The sequence below is a fragment of the Nematostella vectensis genome, chromosome 6 (assembly GCF_932526225.1).
Source record: "Nematostella vectensis chromosome 6, jaNemVect1.1, whole genome shotgun sequence".
NCBI classification, from domain to species: Eukaryota; Metazoa; Cnidaria; class Anthozoa; order Actiniaria; family Edwardsiidae; genus Nematostella; species Nematostella vectensis.
Window position 1 is genome coordinate 2,987,273 of NC_064039.1, and position 24,651 is coordinate 3,011,923.

The 24,651-nt window shown below is 41.5% G+C and overlaps 3 protein-coding genes across 5 annotated transcripts; 1 reads left to right on the forward strand and 2 right to left on the reverse strand.

Annotated features, from left to right (window-relative positions):
* Window positions 1–200: 200 nt before the first annotated feature.
* Window positions 201–5,819, reverse strand: LOC5514658 (ferroptosis suppressor protein 1). The gene is made up of 7 exons (XM_001634782.3): window positions 5,622–5,819; window positions 4,607–4,795; window positions 4,065–4,300; window positions 3,237–3,438; window positions 2,468–2,617; window positions 1,696–1,899; window positions 201–861 (listed from the first exon to the last, which is right to left on the reverse strand). The coding sequence occupies exons 1-7, from the start codon at window positions 5,716–5,718 to the stop codon at window positions 704–706; spliced, it is 1,236 nt and encodes a 411-aa protein (XP_001634832.3). The 5' UTR covers window positions 5,719–5,819; the 3' UTR covers window positions 201–703.
* A 37-nt stretch (window positions 5,820–5,856) lies between these two features.
* Window positions 5,857–15,510, forward strand: LOC5514603 (N-acetyl-D-glucosamine kinase). 2 transcript variants are annotated; one of them, XM_001634717.3, is made up of 9 exons: window positions 5,857–6,014; window positions 6,086–6,170; window positions 7,692–7,790; window positions 8,351–8,603; window positions 12,010–12,122; window positions 12,364–12,451; window positions 12,673–12,773; window positions 14,784–14,862; window positions 15,221–15,510. In XM_001634717.3, exons 1-9 carry the CDS (start codon window positions 5,956–5,958, stop codon window positions 15,397–15,399), a joined length of 1,056 nt encoding a protein of 351 aa, XP_001634767.3. In that variant the 5' UTR covers window positions 5,857–5,955; the 3' UTR covers window positions 15,400–15,510. The 2 variants fall into 2 exon arrangements, with proteins under 2 accessions (XP_001634767.3, XP_032240085.2); XM_032384194.2 differs by lacking the exon at window positions 6,086–6,170 and having other exon boundaries at window positions 5,870–6,014.
* LOC5514659 lies at window positions 15,464–24,233 on the reverse strand. 2 transcript variants are annotated; one of them, XM_032384190.2, is made up of 8 exons: window positions 23,924–24,233; window positions 20,698–20,855; window positions 19,744–20,184; window positions 19,353–19,415; window positions 18,685–18,820; window positions 18,052–18,342; window positions 17,334–17,738; window positions 15,464–16,868 (listed from the first exon to the last, which is right to left on the reverse strand). In XM_032384190.2, exons 1-8 carry the CDS (start codon window positions 23,982–23,984, stop codon window positions 15,661–15,663), a joined length of 2,763 nt encoding a protein of 920 aa, XP_032240081.2. In that variant the 5' UTR covers window positions 23,985–24,233; the 3' UTR covers window positions 15,464–15,660. The 2 variants fall into 2 exon arrangements, with proteins under 2 accessions (XP_032240081.2, XP_001634833.3); XM_001634783.3 differs by lacking the exon at window positions 23,924–24,233 and adding an exon at window positions 23,246–23,397.
* Window positions 24,234–24,651: the final 418 nt, after the last annotated feature.

Below are 24,651 nucleotides of genomic sequence, written 5' to 3' on the forward strand. Positions count from 1 at the left end.
TCGTATTTTTCAAACGAATACGTAAACGTGGGGACAGGGTCTGAGACGCAATGCAGCATGGGATACATGTCATTCCCCATGCGCCACGCACCAGACAGTCTTTAAACATCTTTCTATGAAATTTCGTGCTTTTTCTCTTATCCTCAATCATATTACAATGCATTCTCACACTCACACTCAGGTAAACAAAAACAACGATACAATCACAAGTTATTTTATTAACAATTCGTCCAAAATCACATCCTCAAATAAATTAATACAATAATTAGTGAGAAAGATAATCAGTGAATTTATTATTTCAAAACATTATACCGTCATGAGAAGAAACTCGGGAACTTAGAACAGGCAGCCCAAGCTCAGGATTTGTACGTTTGCATAGGATACATGCGGTTTCCTCGAGAAACCCTTGATCACATCAGTAAACTTATTTTTACAAATATGTGCAACAATAAAAGCAAAGGTCTTACTTGAATTTACCTTGTTCTTGATTTTGTCCCTTGAAATCGTAGAAATGTTTTCTGTCATGAAAGGGTCTACTGACGCCTAGTCCTCATACATTCTTTACAAGTATACAAATCATGAGCTTGTGATGCCGTGGTAGGGGAATTTCAGCGAGTAACAAGACCCTCAATACCCATACTACTCGACCATTGCCTGCAAGTTAGAAATAGAAATCGAAGAGTGTGCGAAGAAAAAAGAGAAATTACTTGGGCATTTCCTGGCCCATGGTCTTCCACTGGGTCGGAGTGAAGACGTTTTCTCCCTTCATTTTTCTGGCCAACCAGTCACCAAACACCCATCCACCGAACACTTGCGCCGCACCACCTGATCTCCCACAGCTCAAAATGAAAAAACCGGAGTCTGGAATGAAAAGAGTAAGAGAGTAAGCACAGCAAATAAGAACATTGCTCTTTAGGGGAGGGGGGGGGGGGGGGGTCAACGGGGGAAGGTAGAGGAGGGGGTGACGTCAGGTGTTTGCAACACACAAAAAACCAAAAGATGACGTCAGCAGCCCCCTCAACGACCCTCCCAGATCCGGTACTACTGTGGTTGAAGCCATCGATAAAAATGTTTCCGTATCGGGGGCGTGAACAAGCAGGAAACAGCCAACGACGAAAAGAATGTAGTAGAGAAGGCAAAAAATAAGAAAATTACATTCTTTTCGCTTTTTCTTTAGTAGTGGTTACAACAAGAATCAGCTAATTTACGGTATCCTTGGTGAAATTATTATCGGTTTTTTAAAAAGCCCAAATATTTTGGAAAGCGGTAAGGGCTAAAGCAAAAATAATGGTTCGTATAGTAGCCCCTCATTGACAATTGCTTGAAGTAGATATGCTCATATATTTTCGTGATGTTTTGGGCCGATTGTTGGTGTTGTTTTGGGCCGATTGTTGGTGATGTTTTGGGCCGATTGTTGGTGATGTTTTGGGCCGATTGTTGGTGATGTTTTGGGCCAATTGTTGGTGATGTTTTGGGCCAATTGTTGGTGATGTTTTGGGCCGATTGTTGGTGATGTTTTGGGCCGATCGTTGGTGATGTTTTGGGCCGATTGTTGGTGATGTTTTGGGCCGATTGTTGGTGGTGGTTTGGGCCGATCGTTGGTGATGTTTTGGGCCGATTGTTGGTGGTGGTTTGGGCCGATTGTTGGTGATGGTTTGGACCGATTGTAACGTTACGGAAAAGCGGGTTGCTTACTGTTGATCTTGTAGGGTTTGAGGGCCTGCCCCTCGTGCTTCTTCTTCAAATTATCTCCCACATGCGCCGCATGGAAGTTCGCAAGCATACCCAGCTTGACTTCCGGTGTATTGTTACAATCACCGATCGCGTACACATCCGGGGTACCTTCCACCTGAAGAAATTCATCTACCTTAAGGCGACCACGCTCATCCATCTTGTCGCCTAGCAACAAAACACCACGGGTAAACATACAAGAGATATATAATACAGGACGGCGGGAAAGCCAATAATTGGATAAACTGTAAATCATCACGAGGTTGAAAAAGTAAGTTGAACGCCTCTGTGAAACAGAGTAATTGCGCTGAAGTCTCGAGGGTTAGCCTCGTCGGAGCAAAAGAGTCAACCAAATTAACGCTCGAAACGTCATCGCATTTAACCCCGTGTTGAATTACTGCTTTTCTACGCAGACCATCTAGTTTTTCTACATCTTGTCTGTGGTTTTTCTAGCTATACCAAGAAATGAACAGACCGCTTTAAGATAGAAGTAGGGGCTTAAATAGACCTTGGCTCTAATTATTCTTACTGTAAATGGCAGTTCTACTCCCATCTAATAATTAGGATGGAATACAGTTTAAAAAACAAACAAAATCCACCCCCTCAATATATGTTTTTCGAGAACAAGCCTCCTCGTTCAATCTTATTGTTTTCGCGTCTACTGGGACCTACTCTGACCCAGAGTGGTCTAGCCTACACGTAAACAAATGATTGTGCACTTGGAAGTTTCCGTTACCTAAACCGTTCTTGTATGCGCCGTTATTAACGCGCAGGCCAGTGCATTCCAACGCAAGGTCAGCCTTGAGTCTATTTCCCTTGTCTGTGACAACCGTAACATCGGTGAAGCCCTTCTGGCGGATTTCGTCCATGTTAGACACACGTTCACCTGTAGATAACAATCAAATGTCAGTATTTGTATAACGAAAATGAACACTGTCCGTACGAATATTTTGCTACTTTATCCATGCATTCATGAGGCTCGTAGCTAGGGGGGTGAGGACCCAACCTAGTTTAGAGATCATATGGGTATTCAGGGGCGTACGCAGCCCATTGGCCTGCAGTCATTGGTGTGCAAAAAAAAAAATTGGCGATTTATTTGCGTAACGAGGGGAAAAAATCAAATGTGTACGTAGTTTTATATATATATAACGAGGATAAAAACTTTAGTTTTCTTAATCATGTTAGTATACAAATGATTTCCACGCGACGTCTGAAGTCCTATTTCAGATCGAGGATGACAGAGGATCGTGTAATATTCTCAAAAGTCTTACGCATTGACGCCAATTTCAAACCCAAAAGCGGGAGCTATGAAATCCCCACGGGATGCGGAATGAGGGGCCACGCCCCCATTCAGCTTATGGATGCTTTGACTGCAACTTGTAAAAATCCTGCGTACGCCACTGATATTAGCCACGTGTACTAAAAACTTTTAATTTGTTACGTGCGTTGTTCATACGTTCATTTGCCACTGGTTCTATGGCATGGCAAAACATGCTGTGTCTTACCAAGAACTGTTTCAACCCCAAGGTACTTGAGTCTGTTCTTGACGGTTGTTTGGAAGGACTCACTAACAGTATCGTTTACCAAAATCTCACGAGGATGGATTAGAGTGACGGTCTTGTCCTTGTAATCCTCCTTGATATCACCAGCAATCTCAACACCTACTGCACCACCACCGATAACCACAACAGTCTGTGCTTTCTCTACCTAAAATAGCAAAAAGATAATAAAAAGCTGTGAGGGGTGGAGTGCTTATACTTGCTTAGAGGGGGTGGGAGCAGACCCCAATTTCTATCTTTACCGGAATGTCCTTTTTGAACTCTCTCTATTGGGGGAGGCAAGGCTGTTGCTAGCTTCCCTCCAAGTGCAAAATTTGATTGCCCACTTTTCAGATAAAGAAACCAATGTAGGAATAGGCCTGTTAATCTGTCTATATAAAGTACTTACTGTACTAGCCAATCTAGAACAGCTTTCCATAGTAGCAAACTCCAGTCAATAAATGTTAATATTTATATATATATATATATATATATATATATATATATATATATATATAATATTAAATAATGTAAATATTTTACCTCCCAACAAATATTGTATGGTGAGCCACCTTGGTCTTGTTAAGACATAAAGGAGATAAGCAAAGTAGAACAACTCTTTAAAAAATTCCTGGGTATGTTTATTGGAAGGGAATATGTGTGTGTGTGTGTGGGGGGGGGGGGGGATTATTAAGGAAAATAGTATTAATTACATTCAATTATGATTTAATAGTTTTTTACTTGTTAAAGGCTCTGAACATCTTAAACAGAAATGATAAAACATATTGTTCTTACCAGATCAACCATGCGATTGTACTGATCTTTGGCTGTTTTACTGTCAATCTCCACAGGCAACTTGGATGGGAAAGGTCCTGTCGTACCAGTGGCAATAACAAGCTCATCATAATTGACACTCTCACCATTCGCTAGCTTCACTGTCTTCCCTTTTACATCAATATCAACTACTTTTCCTTGCTTAAACTTGTCTCCAAATGTAGGTCCATATGGAATAAGACATTTCTCGACATACCCTAAGAACAAAACAAGCAACTGTCTGAGTAACACATTTTAAGATCATGTCCACATAATCACTTTGGAATCCACCCTTAATAATCCCAACTGTGAGTTAACTGGTTCATGTAATCTGGGCATGTAGACACTAGTCTGTAAATTACAGTAGGTATGATTTCCACCACTGAAGATTTAGGGAGAGAGGGTTGCTTCCCCCTCGTGATTTCACAATTCTCTTCCCTTGCCTTTGCCCTTGGCCCTCCTGTTGCAATATTTTACTCATATTTAGTCCTGTATATACAGTACATATCCCCATTTCTACAAACCTCTCTCGACTGAGGACCTCTGTGCTCCCATGTTATGGTGAAATGAGTCCCTTGCATCAATCAGCGTCAGCTGACAATCATTCTTAAGTTTGGTCGCCAGGTTGATGCCTCCATAGCCACCACCCACAATCACTACATGGGTGTCTTTGAAGGGCTTCACAGGTACACCACTTGCATAGGCAACAGAAGCTGGAAATATCCAGCAGAGTACAACATACAGCAAGCAAAGCATTGGTCTTAGCAGGGGAGGGGAACTAGAAACCTGCCCCTCCCCCCAATAACTTTGAAAGCCATATTATTTCAGTCCACACCGAGTTAGCGGTTGTCCATTGAACTGTTATTCTTGATAGGCAATGTCATGCCCCTCCAACATTTTGAAGGTGCTGCAGCATTACATATTCAGGGTTCAATTTTGGTGCTAATACCTGCTAACCCAAGGTAAGCACAAAGACTGACAACTAAGCTGGCGAAATTAATTAAAATTTGTATGAGCTTAGATAAGTTCGTATGGAGGAAAGTTTTAAAATTCTTTATTTTTAAATCAATCAACAAATTAACCATAGTAAGCAAAATCTTCTGAATGGCTGTATCACCTGTATCATTAAAATATACAGTGTGGTTTTTGTGTATTAAACGTTTAATATTTCCACGGTCACGCTTTGTTAAGTCAACTAATCACATGTCACTGTTGAGTCATTTCAAGATAAAAATCCGGTCTATTATCACAAGTGTCATGGCATCAAAACAGGGGAACCGTCATAAAGATTTTTATGAAACGCATGGTTATCCAAAATGAGTTGGAACTTCTAAAGCCTTTTTGCGCAACAAAACATCAATAAAAACACGAGAATTTCAAAATAAAACTTTCGGGAAAGCGATAACCAAAAATGTTTAAACCGCAAAGCTAGGCTTATTCTACCAAAATACCGACATTATTTTACTAGTAGCAAATAGAGATGAAGCAATAAAATGGGATCTCGCAGAGAAATGGCTTTATTGCAGTAAAATGGCTTACCTCGGCTCACCCGATTGTATACAAAGTACAGCGTAGCGGAGGCCAGAGCCCCACTGCCAAGATAAGGAAGTGCCGATCGTAGTTTATTCGACCACATGGTGCAAGGACCTCGTATGATGACTCTAGATCACTTGGAGAATGCCTTCTACGGGTCCGGTCGCAAAGAGGGTCAAAGTAAACAGTAGGATGCCGGCACGCATGCGCAGTCATAGCGACCAGCGGTTATACTTTACGGGTAGGACCTTCATAATCCCTCTTTTCCTTGTTATAAAGAAGTCTCATATTTGTTAAGTTTTAAAGAATGAATGAACATGAAGTAATATTGTGAATCGGTATGAGTTTGTTAACAATGGCAGACAAGAAGGAGAAAGTGTATTTCGGTGGAATTGAGGGGTATGTAAACACACACAACATGGGTGTCTTGTGTTGTTTTGTCTTAGGGTTTGATGGATATTGTCTTCTAGAGGTGGGACGAGTTCTATTGCCGTTATCTTTGACTCGAATGGCAAGATCGTGGGAAGAAGCGAAGGCGAGGGGACCAACCACTGGGTATGCCGCGGAAACTCAAACTTAAAAAAAATCCCACGGATAATGCACTAAATTTGTAGTTTAAGCTTTAGTTATAGTTTAAAACTTTCTTTAAAAAAACACCATAGAAATACTGTTCATAAGCTTGATTTATAAAAAAATAAGTTCAAGTTACTTAATGCTTTTATCAAGACCACCCCAGCCTTAAGTTATATGGTATGCAGTAGACCCCACTAACTCTGATGTGGAACCCAAATACGTTTGAGTTACCAGGGTCAATTAAAAGATATGTACAAAGTATCTTTTTTTCTTTTTTTTTTTATATCTTTATCCATAGATGTATTTAAGAGGGTCATTATCATTTTTTATTATATGGCAACAACCACTTCCAGTGGAATATCACACCCTGATTGGCTGTTGAGCGGTCCAGATCCTCCTGTAATGACTGTGGTCATTACAAAAAAATTCCAGACGACTCACTCAAGAAAATCAACAATAGTGTAATAGCAATTTGTTGCCAATTTTCGGCAAGGATGAGTTTCAATAGTTATATTCAGACAGTGAGTTTTATTACATACTTGAGCTTACTTATCTTATTTATTTTTTTCCTGAATATAATTTCCAACTTTGTTTACCTTTCTTCTCAAACAGTTGCTTTTGAGAGTTTCGCTATTGTTTGTGAAGGTCTTGTTCGCAATGACCATTCAGTGAAATACAGTTCGTATTTCCACACAATGCTTTTAATGATTCAAAAATGCAGAACTTCTAATTAAAGACATCCTCTGAATTTTTATCAACAATTTTGTGAAATAATTTAGTCCCAATTGATCGTCGCTTTCCACTCGAATTGATCTGAGGCCTGCGGCCTCGGTCTGTACAAAAAGCCCGGGACTGAGATCTCTCAGTACCGACCTTAAGCTAGATTAATAAGTAGTATTTATAGCATTTTTTTTCAATTTACTCGTTATAAAATTGACGTCTAGTAGTCTCAAATCTCGTCTGATTTTATTCATGTTTTTGGATGATAATATTTAATCATCCGTATTTGATGGGCTACTGTTTTATTTTATTTATCGGTAACCGATTTAAAGTCATTTAACATATGGAAAGACCAGTATTTTATGATCTTTCCAAAATATTTCCCCAAAAAAACTTATGCTTTTTCTTTAAATTTGCAGAGAGACATAACTTATACTTAGGCATGATGGGGATGGAAAGTTCATAAAATACTGGTCTGTTCATATGTTAAATGACTTTAAATCCGTTAACGATAAAGTAAATGACACCTGACACTTGTGTGACCTGTTCTAATTTTGGGGTAAAGAGAAGAAAGTTTGGTTGCCCAATGGAAATAAAGTTCAACTGAGCAGGGTTCTACTGCACCTTTTTATTTACCTCCTCCCCCCCCCCCCCCATAAATATCTGGCCCCTCTAGCCTGAAGCCTAATATAGCTGGGATCATTTTATAATTTCCTTCACCTCATCTTTGGTTTTGAATCGTTGTGCCACACCTCTGATCATGTACCAATATTTGAATTTTAGTTAGTTGGCATGGATATATGCTTGAAGAGAATTAACAGTATGGTCATGGCCGCTAAAGAAAATGCAGGCATAGATGTGATGACTCCCTTGACATCTTTGGTAATTATCATAGAATTATGATGTTTTAATAGATGCTCTGCCCAATGCATACTTGTCAGTTCTGTAAGTTTATATGTATCTTCTTTGATATCCTTGATCTTTCAGTTGGCAAAAAAGTACTGATGTTCATGCTTCTGTTTTGCACTTATTCCATACTTAGTTCCTGAGTACTCGTCTTACATACAGTACAAACTACAAACATTTGATATTTATGGCTTTATAGACTTTTTATATTAAATAGAAGTCTGTATTTCAATTGTCTGGATAATGAAAAATAGAATAAAATAAGCACAGTTAATATATAGTGCCTATAAAACAGTTTCTAAAGCACATTTAGAATCCTAATACATATTAAGAATGGATTGAAAGGTTCACAAGCTTACTAAGCCCACAAAAGTTAAATTTATGGCTGAGAAGGTACTCAACTCAACTGGGAATGAAAACCGTTTGTGCACAGAGTCAAGGCACTGCTCGCTATGCCACCGAGCCACCTGTAATTCCACAAAGTAATCATTTTCCCAAGATTCTATATAGTTTTGAATGCACCTATTTTTTTCCAGGGACTGTCTCTGAGTGGCATGGAAAAGGCAAACAAGCAGAAAGAAGCCATTGAACTAATGCAAAGAGATTACCCATGCTGTTCTAAGAACTATCACATGTGCGTGGACACCCTGGGAGCAGTATATACAGCATCAGATTGCGGAGGGATGGTTCTTATTGCTGGAACTGGCTCAAACTGTTCAATTTTAAACCCTGATGGATTTACTCATAATGTGGGGGGCTGGGGTCACATGCTAGGAGATGAGGGGAGCGGTGAGTAGTACATATTTTTTGCAGTGGTAAGGGAGTTACTGGGACACTGAAAATAAAAGAGAAATAAATGCATTAGGGAACCTGGGTTTTACTGTACGGATCAGTCTATGCCACACTTGAGTTAATGTTTTATTTTTTGGAGGGAGGTTTGGTTTAGGATCGTAACTAACTGGAACCAACCAGAGATATATTTGGTTGTTGTTTTATTCGTGTTCTGTTGACTACATGCCAAGCCTAGCGTGACGACCTTACTAGCAATTTCCACAGGTATACCATAACATCTCCCTTTTTAGTGACAACAAGCATTAAACGCGATTGTAGACTAAACTGCAACTAAAATTATAAGTCAGTTTCAAATAACAAAGTTTATGACTGGCATTTAAAAGTCACTACATAGTAAACTATGACTGAGCATTGATCAGCCTTTGTGGAGGCTCCACAACACGTCATGATCATGTGACTACTGGTTCTGCAAGTACACGGTGCCGTGGCGTCCAGTGGACCTGGACCACTTGGTTCTGGTGCTGGACTACAGGTAGACATTCCTGAAGACTTTGTTGCTTCATGGCTTGGCTCTAGAGAAGAATGGTCTGTGCAGCTGATAGGTCAGGTTGAGCGTCTGAAAATGTACCCGGTTTCTGCGATAACCTCCTGCCATGGAGGTTATCGCAGGTTGGTTGCTGCCATGAAAACCACCGTCCCTGCCTTCCAATTTCTATGAGCCTATTGTGGATGTATGGAATATCTGATAGGCTGGTGTTTCTGGACATGCATGGTCGAGTGGTAGTGAGGCGAAGGATAGGGATCACTGAGATACATCGTGGGCCAAGGCTTGTACGCTACAGCAAGCGAGAATTTCTGTAGACGCTGTCGCATTCGCTGCAGACTGTTTCGAGCATGTTTGTGCCCAGACTAGAGGCATAGGCAAGGGGGTGTGCCTTTTGTGTAATGACTGCCCCAAGCCTAATTGGAGCTGTCGCTTTCAATGGTTACCTCTTTTTTGACATCGTAATAGTGTAATACCGGTGCTTCGGTGATTATCATTTTGATCTTCTCAAAGGCTTCCTGGTGCTGTGGCAGCCAGTCAAACACTGCGTCCTTGTCAGTCAGACGTAGGTCTTTGAGAGCTGCATCATGACATGCCATTGCTTCTTCTGTTTTGCCCGTTCCATAAATGATGTCATCATGGACTGCGTGCTGTTCCGAAGGCCTTCAATGCATTTATTATTTCTCGTTAAACCCTTCTGGGGCGGACTTCATCCTGAAACAACCACCTGTAACGGCCATGAGGTGTCCAGAATGTTGTGAGGTAGCTTGATGGCTCGTCCAAGACAACTTTGCAGAAATCCATCTTTTGCATCGACTACTAAGAATACCTTGATATTGGTCAGTTTGGGCGACACTTCGTCAATAGTTGAATAGGATTATGGCCTTGTTCAACTCCGATGGGTCTAGGCATATTCGAGCTTGCTAGGTTGTCTACCACCATGCTGCTTATCCATGGCGTTGGGGTTGTTACTTTAGCGATTACTCCCATTTCCTCAAGATCCTCAATCTTCTTCAACTCATCTTGTACTGGGATAGGGACAGCTTTGGTTTCACATTTGTATCTGTTTCTACGTGGGTTCTTTTGGACCTTGAGTTCTTTTGGACCTTGCTCGATTTGGTGGACACATTTTTCGATGAATTCAAGAAGCTTAAGGGCTTCGCAGACTGTGCCTGAGAGTAATGACGTTGGTGCCTCTTTGATTAGCTGGAAGTGTACCTTTCTTGTGATCCCATTTGCTGTGCAGCGAAGCTTGACTTGCCCCGTGGGTGTGATGGTTGACTGATTGTAGGCTCGCAGCTCAGTTTGGGATCGTTCGGGTAGCTTTTTGTTCAGCTTATTGTAGTCATTAAAGGCTAGTGCGAGCATGCTGCTCCGGTATCAAGCTGAAATTTGAATGACTGTGCCTGGCCTTCTCATCTTCTGTCACAGCTAACACTTGTGCAAAATACTGCCTTTTCTTCTGGTTCTACTGAATGGTGCTGGATAATTCATCATTGTCACTGCATGAGCTCTCTTCTAATTGGTGTACGTCCTGTTCACCTTTTCTAGTCTGCTTGTCTGGCTTCTGTTGAAGCTTGCTAGTTTTATGATCTTGAGGAGTGGACATGCAAACTCTAGCGAAGTGATTCTTCTTGCTGCATTTACTGCAGACCTGCGCAAATGCTTTGCATTTTCCAGCGGCATGGCTGTCACCACAGTACTTGCAGTTTGTGATCTGCCTAAGCTTTGATTTTGATTTGTTCTGCTTTGTATAGTGGACGGTCTCAGTTGGCTACATTTTGTGAAGCTGTCTAACTGCCATTTCACTTGCGCGACAAATGTTTATTGCTTTGTCTAGGTCTAGTTCTTTTTCTCTTAGAAGGCGTTCTCGGGTGTCACTATGGTTAACCCCAAATACAATCCGGTCCCTTAACATTTCATTCTCAAGAGTAGTGTACTTGCATGTGGCAATGCGATTTCTGAGTCTGTTCACTAAACGGTCAAAGCTTTCACTAGGCTCTTGGACGGTTCAAAAGTACAAGTACAATGTTCCTCTTGGACTGGATTTCCTCACCTAATTTCTCCAGAATAGATGTTGTGGACTTTCGTTCATCATCGGTGATGGGCAAATTCTTGTAAATTCAGACTGTCAAGAGAGTCGCTACCACGATTGCATCCGATTTCTTGTTTAATTCCGTCGCGATTATATGGTTTTCCCAGCTGTCTTAGTATTGGTATTTCTCAGTTGGTAGCCACGACTTTTCCATGTAGTGAATATCCAATGGAAACTGTAAAATCCAAAATGGCGGCTATGTGTGGTCCGCAAATCTGCCGAAATTATTACCAAAATTACTATTCAGATGCAAATAAATGCCAGTTGCATATGAATTGGACACTTCTCAGTATTTTTGCCCTCTTGGCTTGCTGGGAGGCCTTTTTGGTGTGTAAAATCCCGCTTCTTACATGTTCCGTTGGCCAAGGCTAGCGCGTGGCCTGGTAAAGAGCTAACTAGCAATTTCATAAGGTATACCATAACAGTTGTAAAGGAATCTTGTGCCCCTCCACTTGTCTCCTGGCTATGCCATTTGCCCCCTGAATACATGTTGGCTTCTATTGTCATGCATTTTTCACTATTTTGCTTTCGAATGGACTAGTAAGCTTGCTAGCCCGAGTGTCAGGCCCTTTTATCGTATATGCCGGGAAGTTTTGAAAAATGAAATCGCCTGATACTCGGGCTATAAGCTTGCTGACTACTTCTCCTCTCCCCTGAAGATGCCTCAATAAAGACAAAGTTAAATATTTGTTTGAAGTATTAATATCCTCTTCCAACACCAATCATGTTGTGCACACTCAAGGTCTGTTTTCTCTTTTATTTAGCTTATTGGATTTCCCATAAAGCCGTCAAGACAGTGTTTGATGCCGAGGACAATCTAGTTGCCCCACCACACGATATAGATTATGTAAAAAATGCAATGAAAAGTTTCTTCAAGGTAAATAATACAACTTTTATGAAAGTTTTGGTCTTTCTCATTAGTCATATTACAGAATCTCTTTTATCATATATGTACTCACTAGTAATTTCAGAAGTTTTGTTTCATCGTCATAAATCCATTTTGTTGACCTTTTCCCTGTCATTGACACCTGAGCTCATGTTTGAATATTATTTTCTTGCCATGATTATATTCATTTGTTTATTACTTTTTGATGAAGAAAATGTTATTCTTTTTTCAGATTGAAAATCAATATGGCATGCTAGAACACGCTTATTTGAATTTTGATAAAAGCAAGTTTGCTGGGTTTTGCACTGTTGTTGCAGAAGGTAAGCATCCATTTTGTAATTTTAAAGAATGTCTCTGCCCCAACAAGGGAATTGGGAGTTCCGGCAGGTGGCAGGGTGAGGTTTTGACTCACTAGACGTTTGTGAGGGAGGCTACGTCCTTTGTTAAACGCTATATATAAAAAAAACAAAATGTACTTTAGTTCCCTTAGATCATTCCTGTTGTTGTGTTCATGTACACATTATGCCAAATGTTTGTCTAGGTGCCTGTGAGGCGAAGGATCCTTTATGCATTCATATCTTCCAACTGGCAGGAATTGACCTAGGACACCACGTCCGTGCACAAATCCCGTTAATTGACCCGGTATGTTTATCAATATTATCTGGAAAGGCAGATTAACAATCTCCTTTACCTTATATATAAATACCCTCTACCTTATATATATGAAAACGCATTTTATGCTGTTAGATTTTGAGTTTGCAAGGGTCACTTTCAAGATTTACATCGTTTGTTTGGATTTAGTGTAAACCTTTAGTACTAAACTCAAGTACAGATTTTGAGTTTGCAAGAACCACATACGTTTTATTCTTTATTTCAAGATTTGCATCGTATGTTTTGGGTTCAGTCTAAACCTTGCCTAAACGCAAGTACAGTTTAGGCCAGTATAGGAAATGATAGGTTTAATATCAACAAATCGTGAATCAGCTCGTGAATCAATGAAAATCCCGTTGAACACCAGCTTTGGAAATATGTTTGTCGTATGTTTATCGTTAGCGCTAATTCGACGACTCCGCGAATTTGTGATTTTGTTTTTTGTACACCTATATCAAATAACGTTGACAATAGGAAAATTGAAAAAAAAAACTTTTTGATTGCTATTCATCATTTATGCGATTCTCTTCCTAATAATTCATTGGTTAGAATTTTTTATATACACTAATCATGACCGTTTATACGGACTGGGAGGGGGGGAATGAGTCATTTCATAGAAACGAGAGGGGTCCTCACGTACACGACTTTTTGGGGCAATTGTGCATGTAGGCCGGGCGCGTCCGTCCTCCGCGGCCTAGGGCATGCCGTCTGGAGAAGCAGATAAGGTTTCACGTACACAACTCTTTGGGGCGAAAAAGCGCGGGACTGGGTCATTTCATAGATACGACAGGGGCCCGCGCAGCGCCCCGCCGCGCCTCCCAGTCCGTCCTCCGCGGCCTAGGGCATGCCGTCTGGGGAAGCAGATAAGGTTTCACGTACACAACTCTTTGGGGCGAGAAAGCGCGGGACTGGGTCATTTCATAGAAACGAGAGGGGCCCGCGCAGCGCCCCGCCGCGCCTCCCAGCCCGTCCTCCGCGGCCTAGGGCATGCCGTCAAGCGGGGCGCTTCAAGCAAGGCGCTCCAAGCAAACCCTCTCCCACGAGGCCCCAGACGGTATACCCCAGGTGTTGGATATGCCGCGCGAAGTGCTGGGCATACAAAAACAACGGAGAACGGGCTGGGGGGCGCGGCGGGGCGCGGGTTATCCCCACTTCTATGAAAGCCCCTGCCCAACCTTTCTACCCGGACCCCGCCCGACGTAGATTGGCAATTGCCAATTTCTTTTCTACCCGGACCCCGCCCGGCCATGAAAAACGGGCTGGTAGGCGCGGGTCCCTCTCGTTTTTATGAAAGGCCCCAGTCCCGCGCTTTTTCGCCCCAAAGAGTTGTGTACGTGAAACCTTATCTGCTTCCCCAGACGGCATGCCCTAGGCCGCGGAGGACGGGCTGGGAGGCGCGGCGGGGCGCTGCTCGGGCCCCTCTCGTTTCTATGAAATGACCCAGTCCCGCGCTTTCTCGCCCCAAAGAGTTGTGTACGTGAAACCTTATCTGCTCTTCCCAGACGGCATGCCCTAGGCCGCGGAGGACGGACGCGCCCGGCCTACATGCACAATTGCCCCAAAAAGTCGTGTACGTGAGGACCCCTCTCGTTTCTATGAAATGACCCATTCCCCTCCCCCCCCCCCCCCCCCCCCACCCGGGGAACACGTGCCCTTAAAAATTTTAAGGAAATGACCAGTAGAAATATTTTCTATTGCCTCCCCCCCCCCCCCCCCCCCCTCCAATATTTCGAAGCCTGCCACAGCTACATTTGTATAAAAAGAGTATATTTATCTTTTTTTCTTTTATATTTAATGTTTTGTATGTGGTACAGGAGCACCACACAAACAAGGAGCGAGAGAAATTGCTGAGACGAGGGGGGGGGGGGAGGAGTAATGAATACGAGAGCGAGGATGGCAAAACATATGTTACTTTCTTTCAGGGATTTTGGTTTAACTTTAGTTAGATCTAGATAATAGACATATAAGACAAATTGATTCAGATGTCTGATCTAATTTAAGGTTCTGCTTGAAAGACCCGGTGGGCTTCGTGTTATTTGTGTGGGGTCAGTTTGGAAAAGCTGGGATCTTCTCAAGGAAGGTATTTCATTATTTTATTCACGTGTGTAGGAGACTAAGGTCAGTAAGGCCGCCGTTTTACGCTCCCGAATAGAATACCGCAAAGCATTCATCTACATTTGCCTTGATAAAGTTAACCTCAAAGAAGCGTCCTTTTTTAATATCCTCTTCAAGGCATAAAATACATGAGGACTTTTCAAGGCCTTAAGGTCTGAAAGCTAACTTTAATAGAAATATTAAAAAAGTGTGGCCGTTCTTCTTTCACCAGGCGCGTACAGAGGTCTTTTAGAGGGGGGGGGGGGGGGGATGTTGGCGCCTTTTTTTCTAGGGAACATTTTCAAACTTTTATAGAAAGACGAATCCAAACATTTTTTTTTCAGGGTTTCTGGAGGGCCTAAAAGGCGCAGATGGGAAGCCTGTGTTGAAGGAAATAACGCTTTTGCGCTTGCGCGAGACATGTGCAGTAGGAGCAGCAGTTCTTGGTGCCAAAGTTTCGGACCACGTGCTACCTGTGGACTATGACGCTATGGTCGAGACTCTGTTTACGTCGACCCTTTGACCCTTCTCGGGTCTGATTGGATAATTTTGTGAATGTAATTTGTAAAAAATTATAGTTGAGAAAATTATATGAATAGTTTTATTAGGTGAATAAATTTATACTCAAATCAAATGCCCTTGTTAAGATTTGAGCTGGTTCCAGCTCAAACATTTCATTCTTGATCGAGACCCACACCTTGTAGTGGGAGAATTTCTCATAATTCTAAAAAAACAATTTGATTATTATCTTTTTAAAGTCTTATTTTAACCTAATTCTATTAAATTATTGTACGGCCTTCTTATAGTCTTTGCACAAGCAATACTTTCTCAGATCCGGCCTACTACTCAGTATACACCTCGGCTGTTCGCCGTACATATTAATCCTACTGATATCCCCCGACACACGGAACTCTCCGTCCAGATACCGGACAGCTACATCGAAAAGGGCATCACCGGGAGTGGTCTCTACCTGGATGCGGTAGTTGCATTCGTGGGGTACCACCTTCCCTTTTAGGAACATTGGTTCTCGCCCGTGAGCATCCCTAGAGCCTAGAAACTGCGCGAATTTAGTGTTAGCCATTTGCTGATGGCTTGATTTGATCGCCTTCAGGCTCAGTCTCTCGCACAGTTGAGAGCTTTTAGGATCTGATGACGTTAGGTCGTTTATAAACTTCACTACCGCTTCCGCGCTTCTCCTGATATGCCCATGATTGGGGTCAGCAGGTTTGAGATTGAGGCATGGGCAGTAGTGTTCCGCTACGCCCGCTGCTTCGCAACCACGTGTCTTTGGAATTTCGTTAAACATGCTCATGCCTCTTTTCAAGCCTGTAGGGGATTCTGGGTATAGTAAAATATGTTTCAGGGTAGCGTATAAGTCAAACGGTGACGTCACCGTCTCGCTATTGTCACGCAAATTTTCCACAACATCCGGGTACTCGGCTTCGAACCAATAGGGAAAGGTGAACGCGAGGTGAGGCAACCGCTCCTCCAAATGCCCCTGTAGTGTAGTACGAGACGACCCGTAGCGGAAGCCGTGATCACCGAAGGTGATAAGTATGGTGTTGTTTAGATGATTTGCCTGGTGAAGGTTTTTTAGAAGTCTAAAAAAATCCTCGGCACTATGGTAGATGGAGTTAAGGTTGTTATGGCTAATATCTGTGAAGAATGACAAGCCAAATTTGCGCTTTTTGGGGTACGCTTCAAAGAAAGACTCGATGTAGTCGAAGTGAATTCGATGCTGTGGTTTGCTATGGATACAGTAGGGACTTGTTAAACGCGCCGCTTCCCAGAAATAGCGACCGAAGTGGTCAGTAGGGGGCTGCTTGAACCCGTGCAAGCGATAGTTAAATGCGCCATATCCAGGGCAATCTTCACTGAAGAGTGTCGCGTATCCCGCAGACTTATAATCTTTGAATACCCACGGCCACTTGTCTACTGTATCACTGTTTTCGTAACCGCGCCTTGCTTCTGGTAACTCTTTCTCAAATTGACCTGATAAAAAGGACGGAAATAATTTTTTTCATGGAATGAAATTAAGTCCCTCAATCTTCCTAAAAAAAGAAATAACCCAAGGGGGGAAGTGGGAAGGGCGCATTTCGTTTCGTTTTTTCCCCACACAATGCACACATGGAAATGTTAGTTAGACTATGAAACTGGAGTACATGAATGCACATGTCTTGCCCATTTTACAAAGAACGGCGCGCGAACTCGCGCATATTCCAGAAGGACCGTTGACGCCTCTGACGGTGCGCATAGAACGTTAAAAAAGGAAAATGCCGTTCTAGACTTGCCGTCGCGGACGACAACGCCGTTTTTTTAGCAATTCGTGAGCGCGCGCGCCGTTCTTGATGCCGTCGCCGTCGTCCTTGCGTAAGGTCTCTAATGTATTACACAGGACCGATCACTGTATGCAAGGTAATTTTATATTTAGTTTATTGTTATGTCTTCATGACGTACCTGCCAGGAATGCCGTGAGCGCTGGCGTTGTGCCGTCACCTACGATGCTGTAGCCTTTCATAAACACCGTGTTCAACTCTTTGCTCAAGAAGGAGTTCGCTTTTGTGAACACCCGCTTGAAATGTGCTGCCGAGAGCGAGTCAAATCCTATCATCATGACATTAACCGGAATCCCTGTGTCACGATGTGGGCGTTCCATGACTTGGGGGTTGGGTACAACAGCTGCGTGGAACTCTGTGCGCGTCTCGCCGTCTTTGGACCTAGTCTCCACGCGTATGAACTCGTGAGGAATTGGTAACTTGCGCTTGTGTACGTCAATTTGGGTCTCGTTTCCGAGGTTGTAGCCCCAGTCTTTCTCTGGAATACGTGTTATTGGTTGATAAAAAGAGCGGTTGATCTTGAGGTCTGAAATGAGAGATCAGGCAGATTGACGCTAATTAGAGTGTGTTACGGGATTCCACTCAAAGCAAAAGATACACGGCTGAACCCAAGCCAGGTCACAAGATGTGTCAAACAAACTGACTCTATATTTTAGGGCTGTGTGTCTTAGTGTCTCAGACGCCTATCGTCGTCACGTCTCACAAACTAAAGCCAACCGGTTATTGTAGGACATTAAAGAACCACTATTTTTACTATTGTAATTACTCGCTAACCCTTTCCTCCATCACAATTACTTACGAACGCAGATAATTTTCGTTTGTAATCCTTCAAACCTCACTTTGCTCATTAAGGAACTTGAGCATCCCGTTCCTATAGGTGGTCAGCGGTTGTCCATGGCACTGGAGAGGCTTTGCTGGTTTATGCACGTGACCCATTATCTCCGGATTGAACGGGTCAAACTCCGCCATCTTGCATCCCTGAGACACGTCTGTCGAGATATTCTTTGGCATCTTTACGGCGCATACGTCCTGTGGGAGGGAGAGACGTGTTGCGTATTGACGTTTGACATAGATGTTACTTCCGGGTTGTGGTTTTATAATGGCAGAAGTGTTGAATTTTAGCTCCAGAGCTGCAAATAAATAGAGATGAGACGTTAAAGGGACTCGTATTCACTAGACTTATTCTGATTCAAATAAAGGCGCTTGTTAAAGCCGCATTGTCACCAGTTTACTTCCGGAGGTCCGACGGAAACCTCAACCGTAAAAAGACAAAAGAATCTATTAGAATCCGAGATATTTAACAGGCCATCCGCTCTAAATTATCAATCACATCCTCAAAGAAACTTCCAATAGACGTGCTTTCAATATTTTGAAATATTTTTCGCGTTTTCCGTTAAAAATCATCGGATATTGTTAGGTAATCGGCCGGAAGTAAACTGGTGACAATGCGGCTTTAAGTATTGTTCCGTTACCATTAGAAAAGGTTAAAACGAATGCGTGACATTTTTCCTCCGCGTCACATAAGGCTTTGGCTTCCTCTGGCTTTTTGCTTTCACAGTCCTTTTCTTTGCACTTGATGTTTTCGCCGGTGAGATAGTAGTTATCGAACTAAAAACAAACGTTTATAACATTAAACAAACATCTTTTATAACGTTTATATAAACAAACGTTTATAACATCGTTTATAACGTTTATAACATTAAACAAACGTTTAATTCATAACATCGTTTATAACGTTTTTAACATTAAACAAACGTTTATAACATCGTTTATAACGTTTATAACATTAAACAAACGTTTATAACATCGTTTATAACGTTTATAACATTAAACAAACGTTTATAACATCGTTTATAACGTTTATAACATTAAACAAACGTTTTATAACAATGTTTCAGAGTCTCACTTGTCGTAATAAATAAAAGTGACGCGAGGTACGCAAAGGGGAGAATCCAGAAAAAGTATTCCATACCACCACCCTTTGCGTGCATTGTAGATTGTTTTAATCTGTTTTTTTTTTTTCGGCTTTTCTTCTCTTCTTTCCCATTTGACCAATGACCGAGTAAGAGTTAGGAGTGGCATAAAGGCCAAAGCATGGAGGAGAACAAGAACAACATGACATCCAATTTAAAATTCTTACCCTTATGTAACCGCCCTCTGCTGGCTTTGTATTGGTTTCCATAGTGATGGGTGTTGTTGAAAGCTGGAATGGTTGATATATTTTTTTTACATATTTATACTCAACATCAGAAAAGGCTGTGCTTAAACATATAGTATATTTGGATATATTGCCCTACTGCCCTATATAATATCTATAGAATCTAATATCTATAGGATCTATCAAAATGGCTACCGTTAAGATCCACCCACGACTGTTAATGCTGCCATTCGGTGTAATGGAATAAGCTATTAAACCAAAGGGGATGAGTTATTATATCGACTTTTTCGATCTTAGTTTAAACTGCTCCACTTCAATTATGTAAATTATGAGCTGAGTAAGAAAATACGTTACTAGCCTTAATTAATCTCACCTTGAAATTCATTGTATTCTTATATGTGTGTGTGCGAGTTAATATAGGGTGAGTAACTTGGGGGTTGTCTTCTGGAGCTTCCGGTTGTGCAGTGGCTTCTGGAGCTTCCGGTTGCGCAGTTGCTTTCTGAGCTTTCGGTTGCGCAGTGGTTTCTGTAGCTTCCGGTTGCGCAGTGGCTTCTGGGGCTTCCGGCTGCGCAGTGGCTTTTGGAGCTTCCGGCAGCGCAGTGGCTTTTGGAGCTTTCGGTTGCGCAGTGGTTTCTGTAGCTTCCGGTTGCGCAGTGGCGTCTGGAGCTTCCGGTTGCGCAGTGGCGTCTGGAGCTTCCGGTTGCGCAGTGGCGTCTGGAGCTTCCGGTTGCTTTGTGACTTCTCGTTCTTTTGGTGGCGAGAGTTTTTCTGGGAATACTTTTGGTGCTGTAGGTATTGAGTCCCTGTGAAGTATCTATAAATTTAAAGGGAAGCGCAAACAATAATAACAACTCGTCCAATGCTTTTACGGCTAGATATGATAGAAGCACACTTTGTTCAGTAGCCTATAATAGAAAGGGGAGACTACTCATATAGACGGCCGGTTGCCCCTAGTGTAAGACAATACTATACAAAACAGTATGTCAATACGCCATTGCATAACCAGTCAATTATTAGAAACAACAAAATAATCATTTCAGTGTGTGAATCCCTTTCCCTGTTGTGTATTCGTTTTGATGTACAAGGAAATTGGCAGGACATCATTACCTTCATCAAGAGGGGAAGGGAGAAGGGAGGGAGGGGAGGAGGGTGGTCTTACGTAAAAGAACCCCATGTAATGCCCGCTCGAGTCTCCGTGTATACTTATTAGCTCAACCTCGTTCATGGTTCAGATTGTATTTTCGTACTTGCATCGTATATGTGTTCTGTGTATGATTGCTTGTGTGCCTACGTATGTACCTTCGTCATCACGAACAACCTGAGCTACCTGTTTCAGGGGGGTCCTTTCTTTTTTGCCTCTTGTTGCGAGCTCAGGATAAATGCTGCCCACATAAAACAGTCCACCAGCCAATGCACAACACAGCAAAACTCGCAGAGAGAGTAGGCGCAAAAGGCGGCGAAATATCAGCGCAGGCATCCCCCGTTCTAAGATACAAAAAAGGAAAAATACAAATTACTCTACTATGCTGGTCGCGCACGAGTTTACGCCGCAGTTCATCGCCTTCTTGATAGTGTGCTTTTGTCGCGATTTCGGGTCTTCAGCGCTCGAAAGCCTCCTAGGGTTTTTTTTTACACTATTTTAAATAAGAGTATAAGAAAATGGAAAACAAGGGTAAGATAAACATTATATTGTTTTCTTGTATGAACGTGTTTGTTCGCTACCTTGGTCTCACTAGAAATTAAACCCGGATGCACTGACTGTTATAAATGCATACAATAGTTGTGTTCTCCTTGTTTAATCACTGGGGTCTGTTTGGCATAAGAGAAGTTTATTATAAAATCACTACAAACTGATAAATGAAAAACTAAAATAATAATAATAAACCTCTCTGCCACCCTTCACACAAAGCCCAGGGTGGGAGGGCGGGAAAAATATGAGCTTGATATATAAACGTTGAAAAGAACAAAGAATTATAGAGTGAAGCTGTGAACGTGTGCTAGCAATCAAGACTAGAGATAACTGAAATACAATATGCTGGCTTGAGCAATTAATCCCTTTAAGCTAGGTGCCCAAAGGGGGGTAAATTCCTCAACCCAACATAAACCACTGACACTGTTTTGTGTTTGGCATAAGAGAAGTTTATTATAAAATCACTACAAACTGATAAATGAAAAACTAAAATAATAATAATAAACCTGTCTGCCACCAAACCACCGGCCAAACAACAAAACAGTGCAGAAGGCCTAACTACTGGCCTGAATGGAAGCACGTAGCTGGGAAGCAAGCGCCAATTTTGATTGATTACTAAATTCTAAATACAATTTGTAAGAGTCACTAGCCCAATCACCATACAACTGTATCAATTCCCCTGGTACTCCGTGGTTAAACGCCCAAGAGGCACAGCCGCGTCGAAATGAGTGACTTGAGCAATTTAACCACGGAGTACCAGGGGAATTGATACAGTTGTATGGTGATTGGGCTAGTGACTCTTACAAATTGTATTTAGAATTTAGTAATCAATCAAAATTGGCGCTTGCTTCCCAGCTACGTGCTTCCATTCAGGCCAGTAGTTAGGCCTTCTGCACTGTTTTGTTGTTTGGCCGGTGGTTTGGTGGCAGAGAGGTTTATTATTATTATTTTAGTTTTTCATTTATCAGTTTGTAGTGATTTTATAATAAACTTCTCTTATGCCAAACACAAAACAGTGTCAGTGGTTTATGTTGGGTTGAGGAATTTACCCCCCTTTGGGCACCTAGCTTAAAGGGATTAATTGCTCAAGCCAGCATATTGTATTTCAGTTATCTCTAGTCTTGATTGCTAGCACACGTTCACAGCTTCACTCTATAATTCTTTGTTCTTTTCAACGTTTATATATCAAGCTCATATTTTTCCCGCCCTCCCACCCTGGGCTTTGTGTGAAGGGTGGCAGAGAGGTTTATTATTATTATTTTAGTTTTTCATTTATCAGTTTGTAGTGATTTTATAATAAACTTCTCTTATGCCAAACACAAAACAGTGTCAGTGGTTTATGTTGGGTTGAGGAATTAAGAGTATAAGAAAATGGAAAACAAGGGTAAGATAAACATTATATTGTTTTCTTGTATGAACGTGTTTGTTCGCTACCTTGGTCTCACAAGAAATTAAACCCGGATGCACTGACTGTTATAAATGCATACAATAGTTGTGTTCTCCTTGTTTAATCACTGGGGTCAGACAAAGTTTCATGTTCTTCTTTGTCAAACACCTTAAAACGGTGTAAAAAAGGCTTGATATAGATGGAGTTATAAAACTAACAATTCACATACGGAAGCATGCATATAAAATAACGACTCCCAAAACCAGGAACCATTGAAACACACTTGTCACGTTTGTGTTTGAGCCGACAAAGTAGTAGAAAAAAAAATTATGTACCCTGCGCATTTGTTTTTTTGCACTAAACAGAAAAAATACAAAAAATACCAAAAGACTTTTAAAAATTGGCACAATTTTCCTTGTGATTACAAAAATGCATTGGATCATAGTTTGTTTAGTAAACAAATCATCTTTTATCGAGTGTTCGATGTTACGGCATCATATACAGTATATAAGCCTGAATGTATTTCAAGGTTTTTTTTATCAAAGGTGTTCTCGGAATTCAACTTTGGAACCATAAGGGATTCAGTGGGGAAAACAGATGTTTTTACGCCTTTGGTTCCCTGATAAGAGGTTTTTTTTTTTTTGTATTTCTCTGGGCTGGCGTTCGAAAAGTATCTCGCAAAATCAGCAGGGAAGCCTTTTGGGGGGTAAATACAGTTATTAGCACACATCACCCTGGCAAACAATTTTAATTGTTTAACTTTAAAAAGTTTGTAGCTTGATAATGGTATGTTTTTACCTTCGTCTTGTAGGCCTTGTGAGTAGTGTGTTGGCCTTTTATACGAGATGACAATGTAAGTTCTTGTCAATGTTGCTTTAATTGTTCTTTTGTAGGTTGAATTCGTGACACTTCGCTTATTCTAAAGTAATGCCACGTGAACCTCCTAAAATATTCCCTCATTATGTTTGAAATGTCCACTTTTGCATCGTGTCCGCGGCAACATTGACTAAACTAACAAGAATGCTTCGAAAAAGCGGATGCCTCAAATGAGCGACTTTATTACCCTGATGCCGATGTGATTCAATACTATTTTCATACACGAAGCGCTTCGTTTTAAATAACGCCTTCCAAACTCCCTAGCGCACTAAAACAAGCGTATATAGTACTTTAGGAAGTCTAGGGAAGTTAGTAGAACCCCGCTCGGACCCGAACTGGATTGGATTATCCTTTTGAAGTTTGTTTTTCCCCTAACGCACTATCACCCTTCAGCCCCCGAATTCAGTTTTCTAGGTCTAGCAGTTTTGATCGTTCATTTGTTTATTATTCTCTGGTTAATTCAAACACGCATCATCTGATCATATTCACTCTTTCTTATTTTTGGAGCATTTTTAGGCTGATAATGTTCTTAAACTTTAGCGTATATAAAGATTCTGGCAGGTCGCGCAACAACGAATTTGGCTAAAACTGATCACTTACCGAGCATATTATAGATATTACGTAGTGTCAATCTCAGCATTGTGTTTACGCTGAACTCCATCAATTCCTCTTGTCTCCTCAGTCAGGGAGCTACTGTCAAAACATCTTCCTATAATCAAATCTCAAATTCCTCGTACATTTTGTCCCATAGACCTCTCTATTTTAGAGTTTTGTTTATGCGCTGTTCTGACTTTCCAGTTTACCTCATTTAGGATCACACACAAGGAGGATCAATCGTTATTGTCATTTCATGACTTCTTCTTCCGCTTTTCTTCAGTATAACTCTAACAGTTTTCATTAAATTAAACAACTACTTTTTACTTGACCGTGACCGGGCATTCTTGCCTGCTTCCTTGCGTGACCATGGAAATTACTCCTCGTTACCCCTAGTAACTAGGGGGCTTTTGTACTTGTCCAGTCATTTACGAAAATGCGCACTTAAAGCTGTTATTACCTTTTATCTTTATTGTTACTATTGGGAATTTTACAATCATCCACTGTGCTAACTTTGACTTTTAGTTCTGTTCAGTTTCTGATCCGTTTGTTGAGACATGCGAAAGAAGGCATATGCGTAAAACCCTTCCCTTAACTACGATAATTTTCTTAAATATGATTAAAACAAATCTGACAATAGCCCATTCAAGCTTTCGTCTATAGCTCTACTAACTATGTTTGTAGCGATTTTTATAGTGGATTATGGATTGAATAAAGAGCGCATAAGATAAGAA